This window comes from Puma concolor, chromosome D2 (assembly GCF_028749965.1).
Source record: "Puma concolor isolate L17-30 chromosome D2, mPumCon1.1.hap2, whole genome shotgun sequence".
Lineage (NCBI taxonomy): Eukaryota > Metazoa > Chordata > Mammalia > Carnivora > Felidae > Puma > Puma concolor.
Genome location: NC_141677.1, coordinates 14,276,084 through 14,289,380, shown reverse-complemented (window position 1 = coordinate 14,289,380; position 13,297 = coordinate 14,276,084). Strand labels below are relative to the sequence as shown.

At 52.4% G+C, this 13,297-nt stretch overlaps 1 protein-coding gene across 3 annotated transcripts in view; it reads left to right on the top strand.

Moving 5' to 3' along the window:
- Positions 1–12,893, top strand: part of SLC35F3 (solute carrier family 35 member F3) — a 406,817-nt gene extending 393,924 nt beyond the window's left edge. For all 3 annotated transcript variants that reach the window (XM_086679659.1, XM_086679658.1, XM_025915052.2), the window contains 4 exons: positions 4,471–4,596; positions 7,316–7,508; positions 8,567–8,656; positions 11,397–12,893. In XM_086679659.1, coding sequence (XP_086535785.1) covers positions 4,471–4,596; positions 7,316–7,508; positions 8,567–8,656; positions 11,397–11,632 — 645 coding nt within the window. In that variant the 3' untranslated portion in view covers positions 11,633–12,893. The remainder of the gene's footprint in view (positions 1–4,470; positions 4,597–7,315; positions 7,509–8,566; positions 8,657–11,396) is intronic.
- The last annotated feature ends 404 nt before the right edge of the window (positions 12,894–13,297 follow it).

Here is a 13,297-nt window from a genome sequence, read left to right as displayed (position 1 = left end):
CTGTGAGACCCCAGCAGCGGCCAGAGTGATGGGAAATCTCCCCCTTGATAACAGATGGGAAACCTAGGTCCAAGATAATATCTAACTGGTGCAAGGGTTCTTTTAGATTTCCCTCAGACTGCTGGGTTATCCAAGCACAAAATTTCCAGACATTGGAGGAAACTGACAGTGTTCCCCATCCTGGGGGCTGAGCATATGAGCTGGAGAATCTCACAGACGTTAAGACAAAGGAGCACCAACCTTATGTTTGTGGGAACAGCCCGCCCAGAGGATCTGCGTTATTACGACAGTTACATCACAAGGGCTGTGGTTCCTGGAAAACGTCAACTGGTCCAGGTCACATGGTCTGGCCAAGAAGAAGCAAACATATCTTCTCATGCTGGAGAGATCCCGGCCACTTAAGGCATCAGAGGGGACTGTGGAAAGCAGCCCACGTTGGCCATTGTGTCCCCTTTCACCCTGTGCTTAGATGGGCTTTCTGTACGTCCCCCCGGCTCTCCAGATTCAGGGTTTCTGATGCAATAGGGAGATGTTCCAGTCTAGAGTCAAACGACTAGGCTTTGGATTTTGATTCCACTCTTACAAGCTGTTGGGCCTTGAGCAAGTTACTTAACGTCTCTGAGCCTTTGTTACTTATTTTACAGGACAGTTGTGAGAATAAAATACGGTGATGTGCGCTCGGCACATAATATCCAGTAACTGTTACCTTTCTCAGTGTTGTTATTTTGATCACTCCTTCTCAGTTGGAGGGGTTTGTTGGATCAGCTCCATTCTTCTGGTGACAGTCCCGGAAGCCGACAGATGTCTAGGGAGGCAGTTTTGTGTAGCAAAAGCAGCGGCTGAACGAAAGCAGGTAGAACTTGGGGCACGAGGAAGGCCTCTGCTAAAGCCAAAGCCCTCCCAGCTGTGCTCAGCAGCTGGATAAAGAAGCCTTGTCTGGGTGAGACCCCCATCTCGGTGGAAACGGAAGATGATGGGATCTTCTGCTTCCTGGGCATCTGTTCATAACAGCCCCCAATAGCCAGGAGGGACTGGGGCAGAAGCAAGACAGCCACCTGAGAGATCATTCCCGTGGGCCCCCAAAGCCTAGCAGCACATTCCCGGGGATCCGTGCTTTTTCCCAGACCAGTTCCCATCTCAGATTCCAGCTGATGTTTTCAATAATGACAGTGCTTTCTTGGTGTCGCCCGAGGGGCCATCCCTGAGTGGTAGCTCCACTTCCAATCTCGACTGCCTTCTGTTTGGGAGGCTGCCCCCTGCCACCTGAGCACAGCTGGGGGGAGCTGGGACACAGCGCACGGCGGGGGAGGTGGGGGGGGGTCACTGGAGGGCTCACAGCCAGCCCCTTCCTGTTCCACTCTTCTGAGTGGGGAAGAGCAGCCAGGAGCTGGGAGGGGAAGTGTTAGGGGAAGTATATTTAAAACGCGTCCTTTCCATTTCTCAAAATTGCCCCCAACTGTCGACATCCACAGTGCAGCACCCGGGGCTTGGTTAGGCAGAGGACGTGCGGCCCATCGCGGTCTGGGCAGAGTAGAGGGCAGAGCCCGTCTGAGAGGGGGCCCGACTGTGGTGCTGCAGCTGCACCCACCTTTCCTCCTGGATGTTCGAGGGCTTCACCTCCTTCCGCTCAGCCTGACATTGGAGATGGGGTAGTGTGGCCACAGGGGACGCAGGGCGCATCACTGAGTTGCTGGAGCTCTGAATCCAAAGCCCCCGGGGCCAGGCAGGCTCTGGTGGGGTCACCACGCGAGGCGAGGCCACCACTAAAAGGGTAATTGGCACCACACTGGCCTCGGAGTCTCCTGTGTCTAACTCTCCTCCCCTCCAGCTGGAGAAGAGATGGTGATCTCACCCTTCTTGGTCTTAGGGCCTCTGTCAGCCACCAGTCTGAAGCCCCAAGTCCCCGTTTTGGGACAGGTCAGTGGGCTACCTGGAGGGGGTGGTGGAAGGTGGGAGAAAGGAGGGCCGGGGGAAATTCGGCTGTCTACTTTTCTTTATTTCCTCCTCAAACCCCGCATTCTCCCTCAGGGACACCCCGATCTAGACAAGGGACATGTGAAACCACAGGACAGGCATGTCTGGCCTTGCTGGATAGTGATAAGAGCGCAAGCGGGGGGAGGGGCAGAGAAAGAGGGAGACACAGAATCTGAGCTGTCAGCACAGAGCCCGACGCGGGGCTCGAACCCACGAACCGAGAGATCATCACCTCAGCTGAAGTCGGATGCTTAACGGACTGAGCCAGCCAGGCGCCCCTGCACGTATTTTTTTAAAGATAGAACTGGGATCTTGAAAGAAAACGTCAGGCTTGAGGGAGGACTTCCAGGTCCCGCCCACCCCCCCCACCAAATCCATAGGGTGTTTCAGCTCTGCCCTGCTGTTCGGGGGGCGTTAAGAGTGAGCTTAGCTCCAGCACCGTGGGGGTGCCCCAGGCTCAGGGCTAGGGGTCCCATCAGGGCTGCTGGTGCTGGGAGAGTGGGGGCCTCACAGTGGAGCTCACAGGAGTCCCCTGTGACCTGTGGCCAGGACTCCGAAGAGGAGAACTAGAGGTCTGAGCCAGTGAGGTGGGGGGGGCGGGGGGGGAACCACAGTCCCCCGGTGCCACCTGTCAGAATGAAATCTCGGGGCCCGGGCTCCCGACTGCTGACTGGAAGGTTCTCACTCTTACCCCTCCAACCCCTTCCCTCCACTCTTTCATGCCGTTGGGGCTGCACCAAATCGTCTGAAACGCAGCTGTTTTCTTCCCTCCTTTTTTTCTAGTTATTTTTCTCTTCTGCGGACCTCCGGTGCCCAGCCAGGTTAAACTGTTCCAAGCGGCATCTTTGCGCTGTGTGCGTCCCCTGGACCAGAAGCCGCCCTCTTTCCCTGCCGGCCTTATCGCTTGCCCCTCTCTTCTTCTGGAGGGGGGAAGAAAACCCCCTTACTGTCTCACGGTCTCTGTTTCTTTCCCTACGTGAGCAGTCGCACACAGTATGGGTAGCATCTGAGTATGAAATAGATGCCGTGTGTGATGCGGGATGAAGCATCTGCCTAACAGCGAGTCACTAACCCAGAAAGGACAAGTAGGCAGACACGGGCCTGGCACTTCTCTAGCAGATGACCATCACCTGCTCTCTCGAGAGCCTCTGTGTTCTCCGGGCAGATTTATCATGACCCGGAAGTACTGTGTGAGGAACCTACCAGAAGTTTGTAACTCAGGCTGCGTGACGCTCAACCGCAGCACCTTGCACTAACCTGAAATTTGTATGTTTAAGCCGCGAAGGAAACCACAGTTCCAACCCCAGACAGGGTGGTTGGCGGTAGCATGTGACGTGAGCCAGCCTTTCCTGTTGAGATAAACAGTGACTTTGCAACCAGACAGACCTGAAATTTGGCGTCCCCGCTCAGCCACACACCAGCGCTGTGACTTTGGGCGAGTTACGTAGCCTCCCTGAGCCAAAGCTTTCATGTTTACAAAATGAAACGAATGATCGTATCTACCTGTTTTGAGGATAAAGCGGGAAAATACATAGAGAACACTTAGCCCGTGACCCCCGAGTTAGTAAGTGGCGACTGATATTGTTGTAGGCAGCTGAGGTCAACTTTGATCCGTTAAGAGAGAGAAAGCTCCCAGCAAACCCAGTAGCGGAAACTTGTACCGCGCACATTTGTTCTGGCCTCCCCGTGTTTTGCCTACAGCACCCCCGCTCGGCACCAGCAACATTTCGGTAGCTCCCTGACCGCCTCGGGTCCAAACTTGTCCTTGTTCGCCGCGCTGATGCATTTCTTCTTTGCGAAATGTCATCCCACGGAGTCGGTCTCCTGGGTAATCCGACAGTTTCATTGGGCGCAGTGGCAGGAATGTGTACGTCTCCCTGGAAGGGCCATTCCACCCAGGAAGTCTATATCCGGATAATGACAGGATTGGGGGGGGTCGGCGGGGGGCGGGGGGGATGGCCCTGCAGCAGCTAAGAAAAGGAGCTGCCCTCCCAGGGTGGGGACACTGTTGCCCTTTGTCATATGACACTCACTCTATCAGAAGACCCTACTGCTGGCATGTTAAATGGGGTCATGATCTGCGCCCTCTCTCTGTTGAGATACAAAGTACGTAAAAGCAAGATCCCATGAGGTGCTTTCAGAAGGTTGGGAAGGAACCGAGGTGACTTCCAGGTGCTGTCTACCACCCCTGTCATGGCCAAACCACCTGCTGTTGGCGTTACGGCCGCCTCCCCTGCGGTTCCCAAGGCTCCCAGTGACGGGCCACCACGGGATGAGCATGTCTCCTTCCTAACAGCCATTCCGGGTTCTTCGGTCGCACCAAGCTTTACTGAGCAAGAACGGAAATTTCGCTCGTTCTCCAGAGACCTGGAAAGGAGACCCCACTCTTCCGTCCCATTACTGAACTCTCATGAGCTTTTCTACCGCATTCACCCTCCAGCGGCCCATCGGATTCCCCACCACTACCCTCACCGCTGTCTTCTTTCTTCTGTCCAGATTGTGGCCGCCATCCTCGCCATCGCTGGGATCGTGATGATGACCTATGCGGATGGCTTCCACAGCCACTCTGTCATCGGCATAGCGCTGGTGGTGGGCTCTGCGTCCATGTCTGCCCTCTACAAGGTAAGTACGCACAGAGCAAGCTCCCTGAGCTTTCCCGGGAGAGAACAGCGGGCCTCTGCGTGGCTGGCCCAGTACGTTTGGGGCACCTTGATGGCACCTGTGTTTTAAGGTGAGCAGCATACAGACTTGTAGTGATGAGGCGTGCACCTGCTCTTGGCTTTGGCTCTCTAGATCTTGCCATCGACGGCCGTATCTTTGCAGTACTGGGGATAACATAGATGGAGCAGTGGATCGGCAGTGTCAGATGTCGGTGACTTCATGGTTTGGCAAAGACTGGAGGAGGATCGGGGGCCCTAAAGGGCTGGTTCGGTGTTGGGGGAGATGATTTCCCACCAGGTCTGACGTGAAGATTTAAATACCCGGTGCAGCCTTGTCAATGAAACCTTTCATCCCATGGTTTGTGCAGCTACCCGTACTCAGCATGAATCCATAATGCATTTGGAGCACTGCCCGGAGATCTGAAGAACAACTACTATGATATGGGGATTATAACCTATTTTTGACAAAATGTTGGGAAGTGCTGGAAAGCATGTCCCAACGGCAGGTGTGGATGGGACCATTAAAAAAAAAATAATAACATTTACTTATTTTTTTTTTAACGTTTATTTATTTTTGAGACAGAGAGAGAGACAGAGCATGAACGGGGGAGGAGCGGAGAGAGAGGGAGACACAGAATTGGAAGCAGGCTCCAGGCTCTGAGCCATCAGCCCAGAGCCCGACGCGGGGCTCGAACTCACGGACCGCGAGATCGTGACCTGAGCCGAAGTCGGACGCTTAACCGACTGAGCCACCCAGGCGCCCCAACATTTACTTATTTTTGAGAGAGAGACAGGGTGCGAGTGGGGGAGGAGCAGAGAGAGAGGGAGACACAGAATCCGAAGCAGGGTCCAGGCTCTGAGCTGTCAGCACAGAGCCCGACGCGGGGCTCGAACTCACAAACCGCGAGATCATCACCTAAGCTGAAGTCAGATGCGTAACCTACTGAGCTGCCCAGGCGCCCCTGGATGGGACCAGTTTTGATCCCCACTCTCTGCTCCCCCACCCCATCATGGCTTCTGGCTGCTCTCCCTCCTCCTTCCCTTTCTTCCTCTCTCCTTCTTTTATGTCCATGGTGAAGAATGCAAATAGTCTCTGATCTCCAAGCTGGGAGCCTGACCTGGAGGTTTCGAGGAGGATCCAGGGAGGAGTGAGGATTTAGCCTTGAGACTTACTGGCCCTTTGGGGATCCAGACAGTAGGACAGAGAAAATGATGTATGGTAGAGAGGTATAGGAAAAGGCACTTTTTCCCAGCTCTGTGCGTAGACATTTTGTGGTTTGGGAATGCGAAATAACGGCACCTTCCCATCCTTCGTCAGCTCCCTGCCCTCACTGCCCACAGAGAGACGCACACAGGCCATCTTCCTTCTCCGGAACACAGCTCGCCAAGAGGATGTGATAGGCCCACGCCGCTCTGAGACTTCAAAGACACTATTCAAATGCAGAAAATAGGACAAGGCCACACTCGGCTGCACTCGATTAGCTGCGTGCTAATGGGAAGCAGAGGGCACACGGAAATGCAATCAATCCACAATGAGCACAAATAATGCTGATTTTGATTCCCATTTCCCATCTCCTCCCCGCCCCCTCCTTACGCAGAGGGGCTAGCGGGTGGAAGCCTGAGCAATTTATTTCCCTCTTTGTGCTCCTTGCACGTATGCCCAGAAATACCTGAAAGACTTGAGAACTGGCTGAAAAAAGGAAGAAGCAGGCAGGGTAGGAGGAGACTCAAGCTCCACTCAGATCAGTTAGTTCCCTGGTTGTGGATCGTTCCCTGAAGGCTGCCTCTGTAATCCCAGCTTCCCAGCCTCCAGGCACATCTATCCCTCTCTCTCCGGCCCTCACCCATTTGAAATATGTACAAACAAGAAAAGGTGTAAGAACTCAGAGTGGGGCAGGCGCGTTCCACTAAAACCCTTGCCGGTTCTGGAATGAGGTGGCGGGATGGAGCAGAGATGAGCTGAGTGTTGCAGTCCCTCTACCTTCGATTTGCAGAACATGGCTTTGCAGCCGAAGCTCTTTTCACTGAGGGCAAGCTGTGTTGTGCAAAGTCAGAGATCCATCAGACGAATGGTAGTCACTTGTAATTTCTGTGGCTTCCTCCTCTTCAGACTCTCTGAACCTGGGATGTCGTGTGATGAATACAACACAGACAGGGGCACCTGGGTGGCTCAGTTAGTTGAGGGTCCGACTTTGGCTCGGGTCGTGATCTCATGGCTCATGAGTTTGAGCCTCGCGTCGGGCTCTGTGCTGTCAGCTCGGAGCCTGGAGCCTGCTTCGGATTCTGTGTCTCCCTCTCTCTTTTTCGGCCCTTCCCCACTTGTGTGCTCTCTCGCACGCACGCGCTCTTGCTCTCTCTCTCAAAAATAAGTAAACATTCATGAACACAACACAGACAAATGAAGCCTAGCGTGAAAACCCATGAGTCCTGAAGATGCCTTCTATGAGGCCAGAGATCCGTAACTCTTCATTATGGCGCTACTGAGATTTGGATATGTGTACAGGTGCACATAGGTCAGACCCCACCACCTTTTCCATGAAGCCTGGTAAGGTAGGATTTACCCTTCATGTGGCTGCAGTCCTGTGGTCCAGCCCAGCCTCATCAGGTGCATTCTACTCCCCCTGTGACAAGGTGACGTCTGGGGCGAGTCTTCACCCGGCCTCCTCTGCTTCCTCCGGCAGGTTCTGTTCAAGCTCCTCCTGGGCAGTGCTAAGTTCGGAGAAGCCGCCTTATTTTTGTCCATTTTGGGTGTGTTTAACGTCCTCTTCATCACCTGTATTCCCGTCATCCTCTACTTTACCAAAGTGGAATATTGGAGCTCCTTCGATGACATTCCATGGGGAAACCTTTGTGGATTTTCAGTCCTCTTATTGAGTAAGTGTCGATCACCCCGTCAGAATCCCCGCCGTCAGAAGCAATGATGGGTGAACAGGACCGGGCAACTCAAGGGGCATCTGCAAACCCATGCCCTGAAGAAGAAAAGCATTCTGTTGTTAGGCTGAAATTCCCAGTGCTTTTCAAGATGGTTGAGTCTTTAAAGACTGTTAAGTCCATGTAAAGATGGCACTGGATTCTTTTTTTTTTTTTTTTTTTTAAATTTTTTTTCAACGTATTTATTTATTTTTGGGACAGAGAGAGACAGAGCATGAGTGGGGGAGGGGCAGAGAGAGAGGGAGACACAGAATCGGAAACAGGCTCCAGGCTCCGAGCCATCAGCCCAGAGCCCGACGCGGGGCTCGAACTCCCAGACCGCGAGATCGTGACCTGGCTGAAGTCGGACGCTTAACCGACTGCGCCACCCAGGCGCCCCAGATGGCACTGGATTCTAATTCAGAACCACAGTCGAGGCAGTAGTAGCCATGGTCACTGCCGCTCTGAATAGTGACCTACTGATAACAGAACTGATAACAGAACAGTCCCCACGGGACCGGTAGGGAGTTGGCAAATAATACGTGCAAGGTTCTTAGAACAGTGTCTAATACACATCGGTGTCCAATAAATATTATCAGTTATGATTACTGTTAATATCATCATCACCATTCCTTGATGGAAGGCGGGTCCTAGGCAGAAAAGTGGCCAAGAAGGTGCCTCGCCCAGTTTCCACCTAAAAATGCATAACCCGAAGCGCCTGCCATGGTCACTGCCGGCAGAAAGCACCGGGATGTAGGATGCGTAGGATGGCCCCAGCCCTCTTTTCCAGTGCCTTCCCGCTGACCACCTTTTCCAGATTTCTTTTCCCTTCTTCAGAGCTCAGGGAAGGGAGGAAAGCTACATAGTCAGGGTGTTCGACCCTAACCCCCACCCAAGGTCACTGAGTCAGTGGTAACTCCCGTGACTCCAGCCTCATCAGAGAAGGTGGGGTGGGACAGACCAGGGAGGCTGTAAAGTCCAGGGCCAGCCACGAATAACACCCTCTCTCTTCTTTATTTCAGCATTCAATATTGTATTAAATTTTGGAATTGCTGTTACGTATCCCACTCTGATGTCTGTTGGAATCGTCCTCAGTGTACCTGTGAATGCAGGTAAGCCAGTATGGCTTCCAATATCTGCTTGCACACACACACACACACACACACACGTGTGCATGCTTACAAACACACATACTCACACACACTCTTGCTGTGCCTGCCATGGAAAGCAGGTTTAACCTTCTTATAAAAAGAAAGCACTTAGGGGTGCCTGGGTGGCTCAGTCGGTTGAGTGTCTGACTGTTGATTTCGGCTCAGGTCATGATCTCACGGTTTGTGGGATTGAGCCCCATGTCGGGCTTCATGTTGACAGCGTGGAGCCTGCTCGCTCTCTCTCAAAATAAACAAATAAAAAATGAAAGAAAGCAAGCACTTAGGTACAAGTCGGTGTTTCTCATATATATGGTATTTCTCCAGCATGCATTGATTTTCACGTAGCACACCAAAGTACAGCTCGTCTAAAGCCATCTCAGGGCTAACTGACGTGAGGACCGGAGAGGAGTATCATTCATATGAGTAAGAAGCATAGAAAAATATGTAGCGGGAAGAAACTTTCAACTTTGCAAGTGACTTTCTGGGGCAGAAAATGTGCTCAGGGTGTGATGGGTATGATGTAGGGTGTACAGACTGAAGGAGCGTGCACGTGATTCTCCACCTCCCCGGAGAGCGAGAGCCCTTTCCCCCGGTGACTCGGGACCTTGCTTTGTTTTCTGCTGGGGACAGTCGGCAGCTCTTCCAAAACTTTGTGGTCGCCTGCCCCCCACCTTCCTCCTTTCCTGGCTCATCCTGGTGGCAATTTTGGATTTTCTTCCCGTAGCACCCCACCCCCCGACACCTGACGCCCCCGTATAACCTGTCGTTAGCCGGAGAAGGGTTTGTAAATCTCTTCTCTCTGTAGCACTCGCCCCGTTGACAGCTCTCAATTTCCGAAGCCTTTTCCTGTGATCTGGCTCCTCACCCCTCCTGTCCCACTTGTTCTGTATGTGCCTCACCCTGGCCCCAGACCCTCCTAGGGGTACCTCAGGGCAGCGTGTGGAAAAAGGCCTGGCGGGGGTGGCAGCACAGGCTCTGCCCACCTGGAGGATGGTGGTCCCAACCCATTGCCTCGCTGGGTCTTTGCTTGTCCCACCCGAATGTGAAGGTAGTACCTCCCCTCGGTCAATATCTCAAAAGGCTGAATGCGCCAGAGAGAGCTGGTAAGAAGCGGTCCTCACTGTGAGCCTCCAGACACTGCTGCCTTTTGGAAAATAACTTCTCAGCTGACCCCCTACCCCTTACGGCGTCTTTGTAGTCCCGGCGTTCTTCACTTGGAGAAGGCGTATCACAGGTGGTTCCTAGACGGATGCTTACTTTGACCGTATCATACAGCCAGGGGTTTGAGAGAGAAATCAGCATCATTTCTCATCACTCACCTGCAACCTGAGAGTTTAATTCTGCGGCCAAGGAAGGGATCACATCCAATTCCCCAGTGGAAGAGAGGAGCAAAGGTGGCCACCCTTACCTGATGTGTCAGAGCGGAGCCATTGGGTGGTTTCCCGACCCTCCCTGGCGCCTATCTGGGACGCAGCCCGTGGGCCCTGCTAATTGACTGTCCTTGTCCGTTGAATTCACAGAATGTTCCGCCATTATTAAAAATTAAAGCCTTGCTGAATTGCAGTGAGACAAAAGAGGCACTTTAGTTCCACAAAAGGGCTGCTAAAAAGTTTCTCTTCCCGTTTTAACTCTTATCCCTGTGTCTTTCTCTGCCTCTCCTAGTGGCAAGGTGAGAGGCAGGGAGGGGAGGCTGGGGGGAGGCAGGGAGAATGGAGACCCGTGAGGGGAGAAGGCCAGAGCCAGGCCATGTCCGGGGCCACATCCCGGGCCCACACGTGGAGAGCCGGCAACCGCCGGCCAGCAAGGTGGCTTTCAAAGGCCGCGTGCTCGAAGTCAGCAAACGCTCTGTCACGAAGTGATAGAAAAGTAAGCAGTTGGTGTCTCTTGTGTAGAAGGCGGCCTCCAAATTTGTTTTGTCTGGCTTTTAATTAAGAACGCAGGGAAATAAAGCAAAAAAAAGGAAAAAAGAAAAACCTTAATATCCCCAGTGGTTTTGACCATTCAGCTATGAAGAGAGTGATGGTGTGGATTTTTATGACCGGACGTTAATCCTGCTTCTCACTGTGTTCCCTCACCCGATGTGGGTCCGGTATGAGCCATGTGCCCCGTGGACCTTTAATAAACTTGAATAGTCAGTGACGACTCAGGTGGCTTTGAAGTGTCGTGCTAATAACGGCCTGGGGTGGAACAAGAATTTATATTTATTATCTTCAAAACACCAGTGTGAGTTTGGTCTTTAAACCGTACCTATGCGGATATTGGGAAATAATGCTTTTAAATTATAAATACAAAACGTCATTGTAAAAAAAAAAAAAAAAAAAAAACATGAAAAGTACCAAAAATATAAAGAAAGCAATAATGTTTTCATTATCCTGCCCGCCCCCCCTCCCCCAGACCCTCGGGAGGTGGGCCAAAAATAATCGTCCGGGGGGGGAATCTCCAATTGCCCCCCCCCCACCATTTATTTTGCCTGTCACATAAATCAGTGCCTGAACTGAGGTGCCAGGTCAGTTTGGGGAAGTGACATACAAGCTCCAGGCTTATAAAAGTGAGAGGCAGCCCCTGCCCGCAAGGAACGAAGCCACCCTGAGGAAGATCCTGTGGTCAAGGAAGACCGCTTCCTGCCGGCCCGCGAGGGGACGCCCCAGCCCCTGCGCCTGTCTCACCTCCGAGTAACCCGGCTTTTCTCGGTCTCGTGCAGTGGTTGATCACTACACCAGTAAGATCGTCTTCAACGGAGTCCGGGTCATCGCCATCATCATCATCGGCCTGGGCTTCCTCCTCCTGCTCTTGCCCGAGGAGTGGGATGTCTGGTTGATCAAGCTGCTGACCCGCCTCAAGGTGAGGAAGAAGGAGGAGACAGCGGAGGGCGCTGCAGACCAGGGCTCGGGACCTCAGAGCAAGAACAGAAGAGCCCGCCCTTCGTTCGCCCGCTGACCGTGGGCCCTCCAGAACTCTGCGGCGAACGCTCACGCTCGTTGTTAGTGACTTGGGGGGTCTCTTCCTGGCGGGGGCCCCTCGGTTTGGTAAGGTGTACATACCTGTACAGTTCCGGTAATCTGCGGTAAGTTATACGGTATTTATTGGCATGTCCAATTTGCTTGCTCTTTTTCCACATCAGACCTTTCTCCTAAGGTTACCAGTTCAAAATGAGAGCGACAAGAAGAGCCTCTCGGCCCTTTTTCAGTGAATGTAAAGCTGGTTACAGTTACCCTGGCATTGATTGTCCGGGGACGGCGAGAGGCAGGGCCAAGTGTTCTGAATCTTAGCAACTGAAAATTACATTGCACACTGTGATTACTTTCCAGCTATGGTAGGGTCATATTTTGTTTTATACCAGAGCTGTATTCTTAATTTTAAGGGATCTCAACGAACCAAAAGCTGACTGTTCGGTCAATCTGGGCGGATGGAGGGATGGATGAGGACGTAAAGAGGTGACGCGGCAAAGGGAAACGGACTGCAGAACCCATCAACTGCGGACTTAACCTCGGGGTGACGGTTGGAGGAGGACAGGCCCGCGCCGGGTGACAGAGAGGGAAAGAGAAGCCCAAGCCTCAGCTGGCTGCTCTCCTGTGTCTGTGTAAGATCATGCAAGAGAAATTACAGTGCCTTCTACAGAATTTTCGTCTTTACCTACGTGAAGCGAGGTGACATTGTAAGTCACTGGCGCCGTCTTCTCATTTAGGTGTAAAAATCTTTAGAAACCAATAAAACTATATATGTGCGTGTGTGTGTGTGTACAAAAAATGACAAGCTGGTGACCTGTGTAATGGCACATGGTTAGCGGTGTGCAATGCACATACAAGGTAGACTATGCCGGAGGTGAATTGCTTTCACTTCGTGACCAAGCTGGAAAAATTACTTCCTGAACCTGTAAACCTTTTTATGAAACTTTTAAAGCACCGGGCTGTTTACTTACACAATTTAGGTCTGCCAGAAAAATTCTATCTGTGATAGATCTTGTAAAGAGGGACAAGGGGGTTAGAGTTTACTATTTTTGAAGTTTACATTGTTACATACGAAATGGAGACCTTATTTTGAAATGTTGTCATAACCCAATGGTGCACTCTGTTAACCATGGAGTCTTTCGTTTCATAGGGGAAAGGGGCATTCGTGACCTGAACTTTTTAGCAAATTATTATTCTCAGTTTCCATTACCTGTTTGGCCAAACAGATGAATAAACTATTTAAAAAAGAAGCATCGTGTGCTGTGTTGGTGGCCCCGTTGTTGCGTTCCCACGGTGCCCACTCCCGCCCATTCCCGCTCCCAGCAGGTCCCACCCTCCCGCACCACCAAGGCACGAAAACCCACCCAGCCACCTCAAGGGGCGAAGATTCTCATTGTGACGACAGAGGTGACTGGCACAAAAGCAAAATGCAAAACAGCCATCTGGGCCTCATACAAAATGTCTTGAGGCATCGTCTCCCTCCCCTCCTCCTCTCCCTTCACCCCCCCCCTCCTTTCCCTCCAGGCACCTGCCCCCTACTCAGCTCTGGGTGTTGCTTGTGTCTCTCTTTTTTCTGCACAGACTGCTTCCTCAGCTCATGTTGCCCTCATAGCTACCTCCAAGTGGCGGCCTCGGTCGCCATGTTGGCACGGTC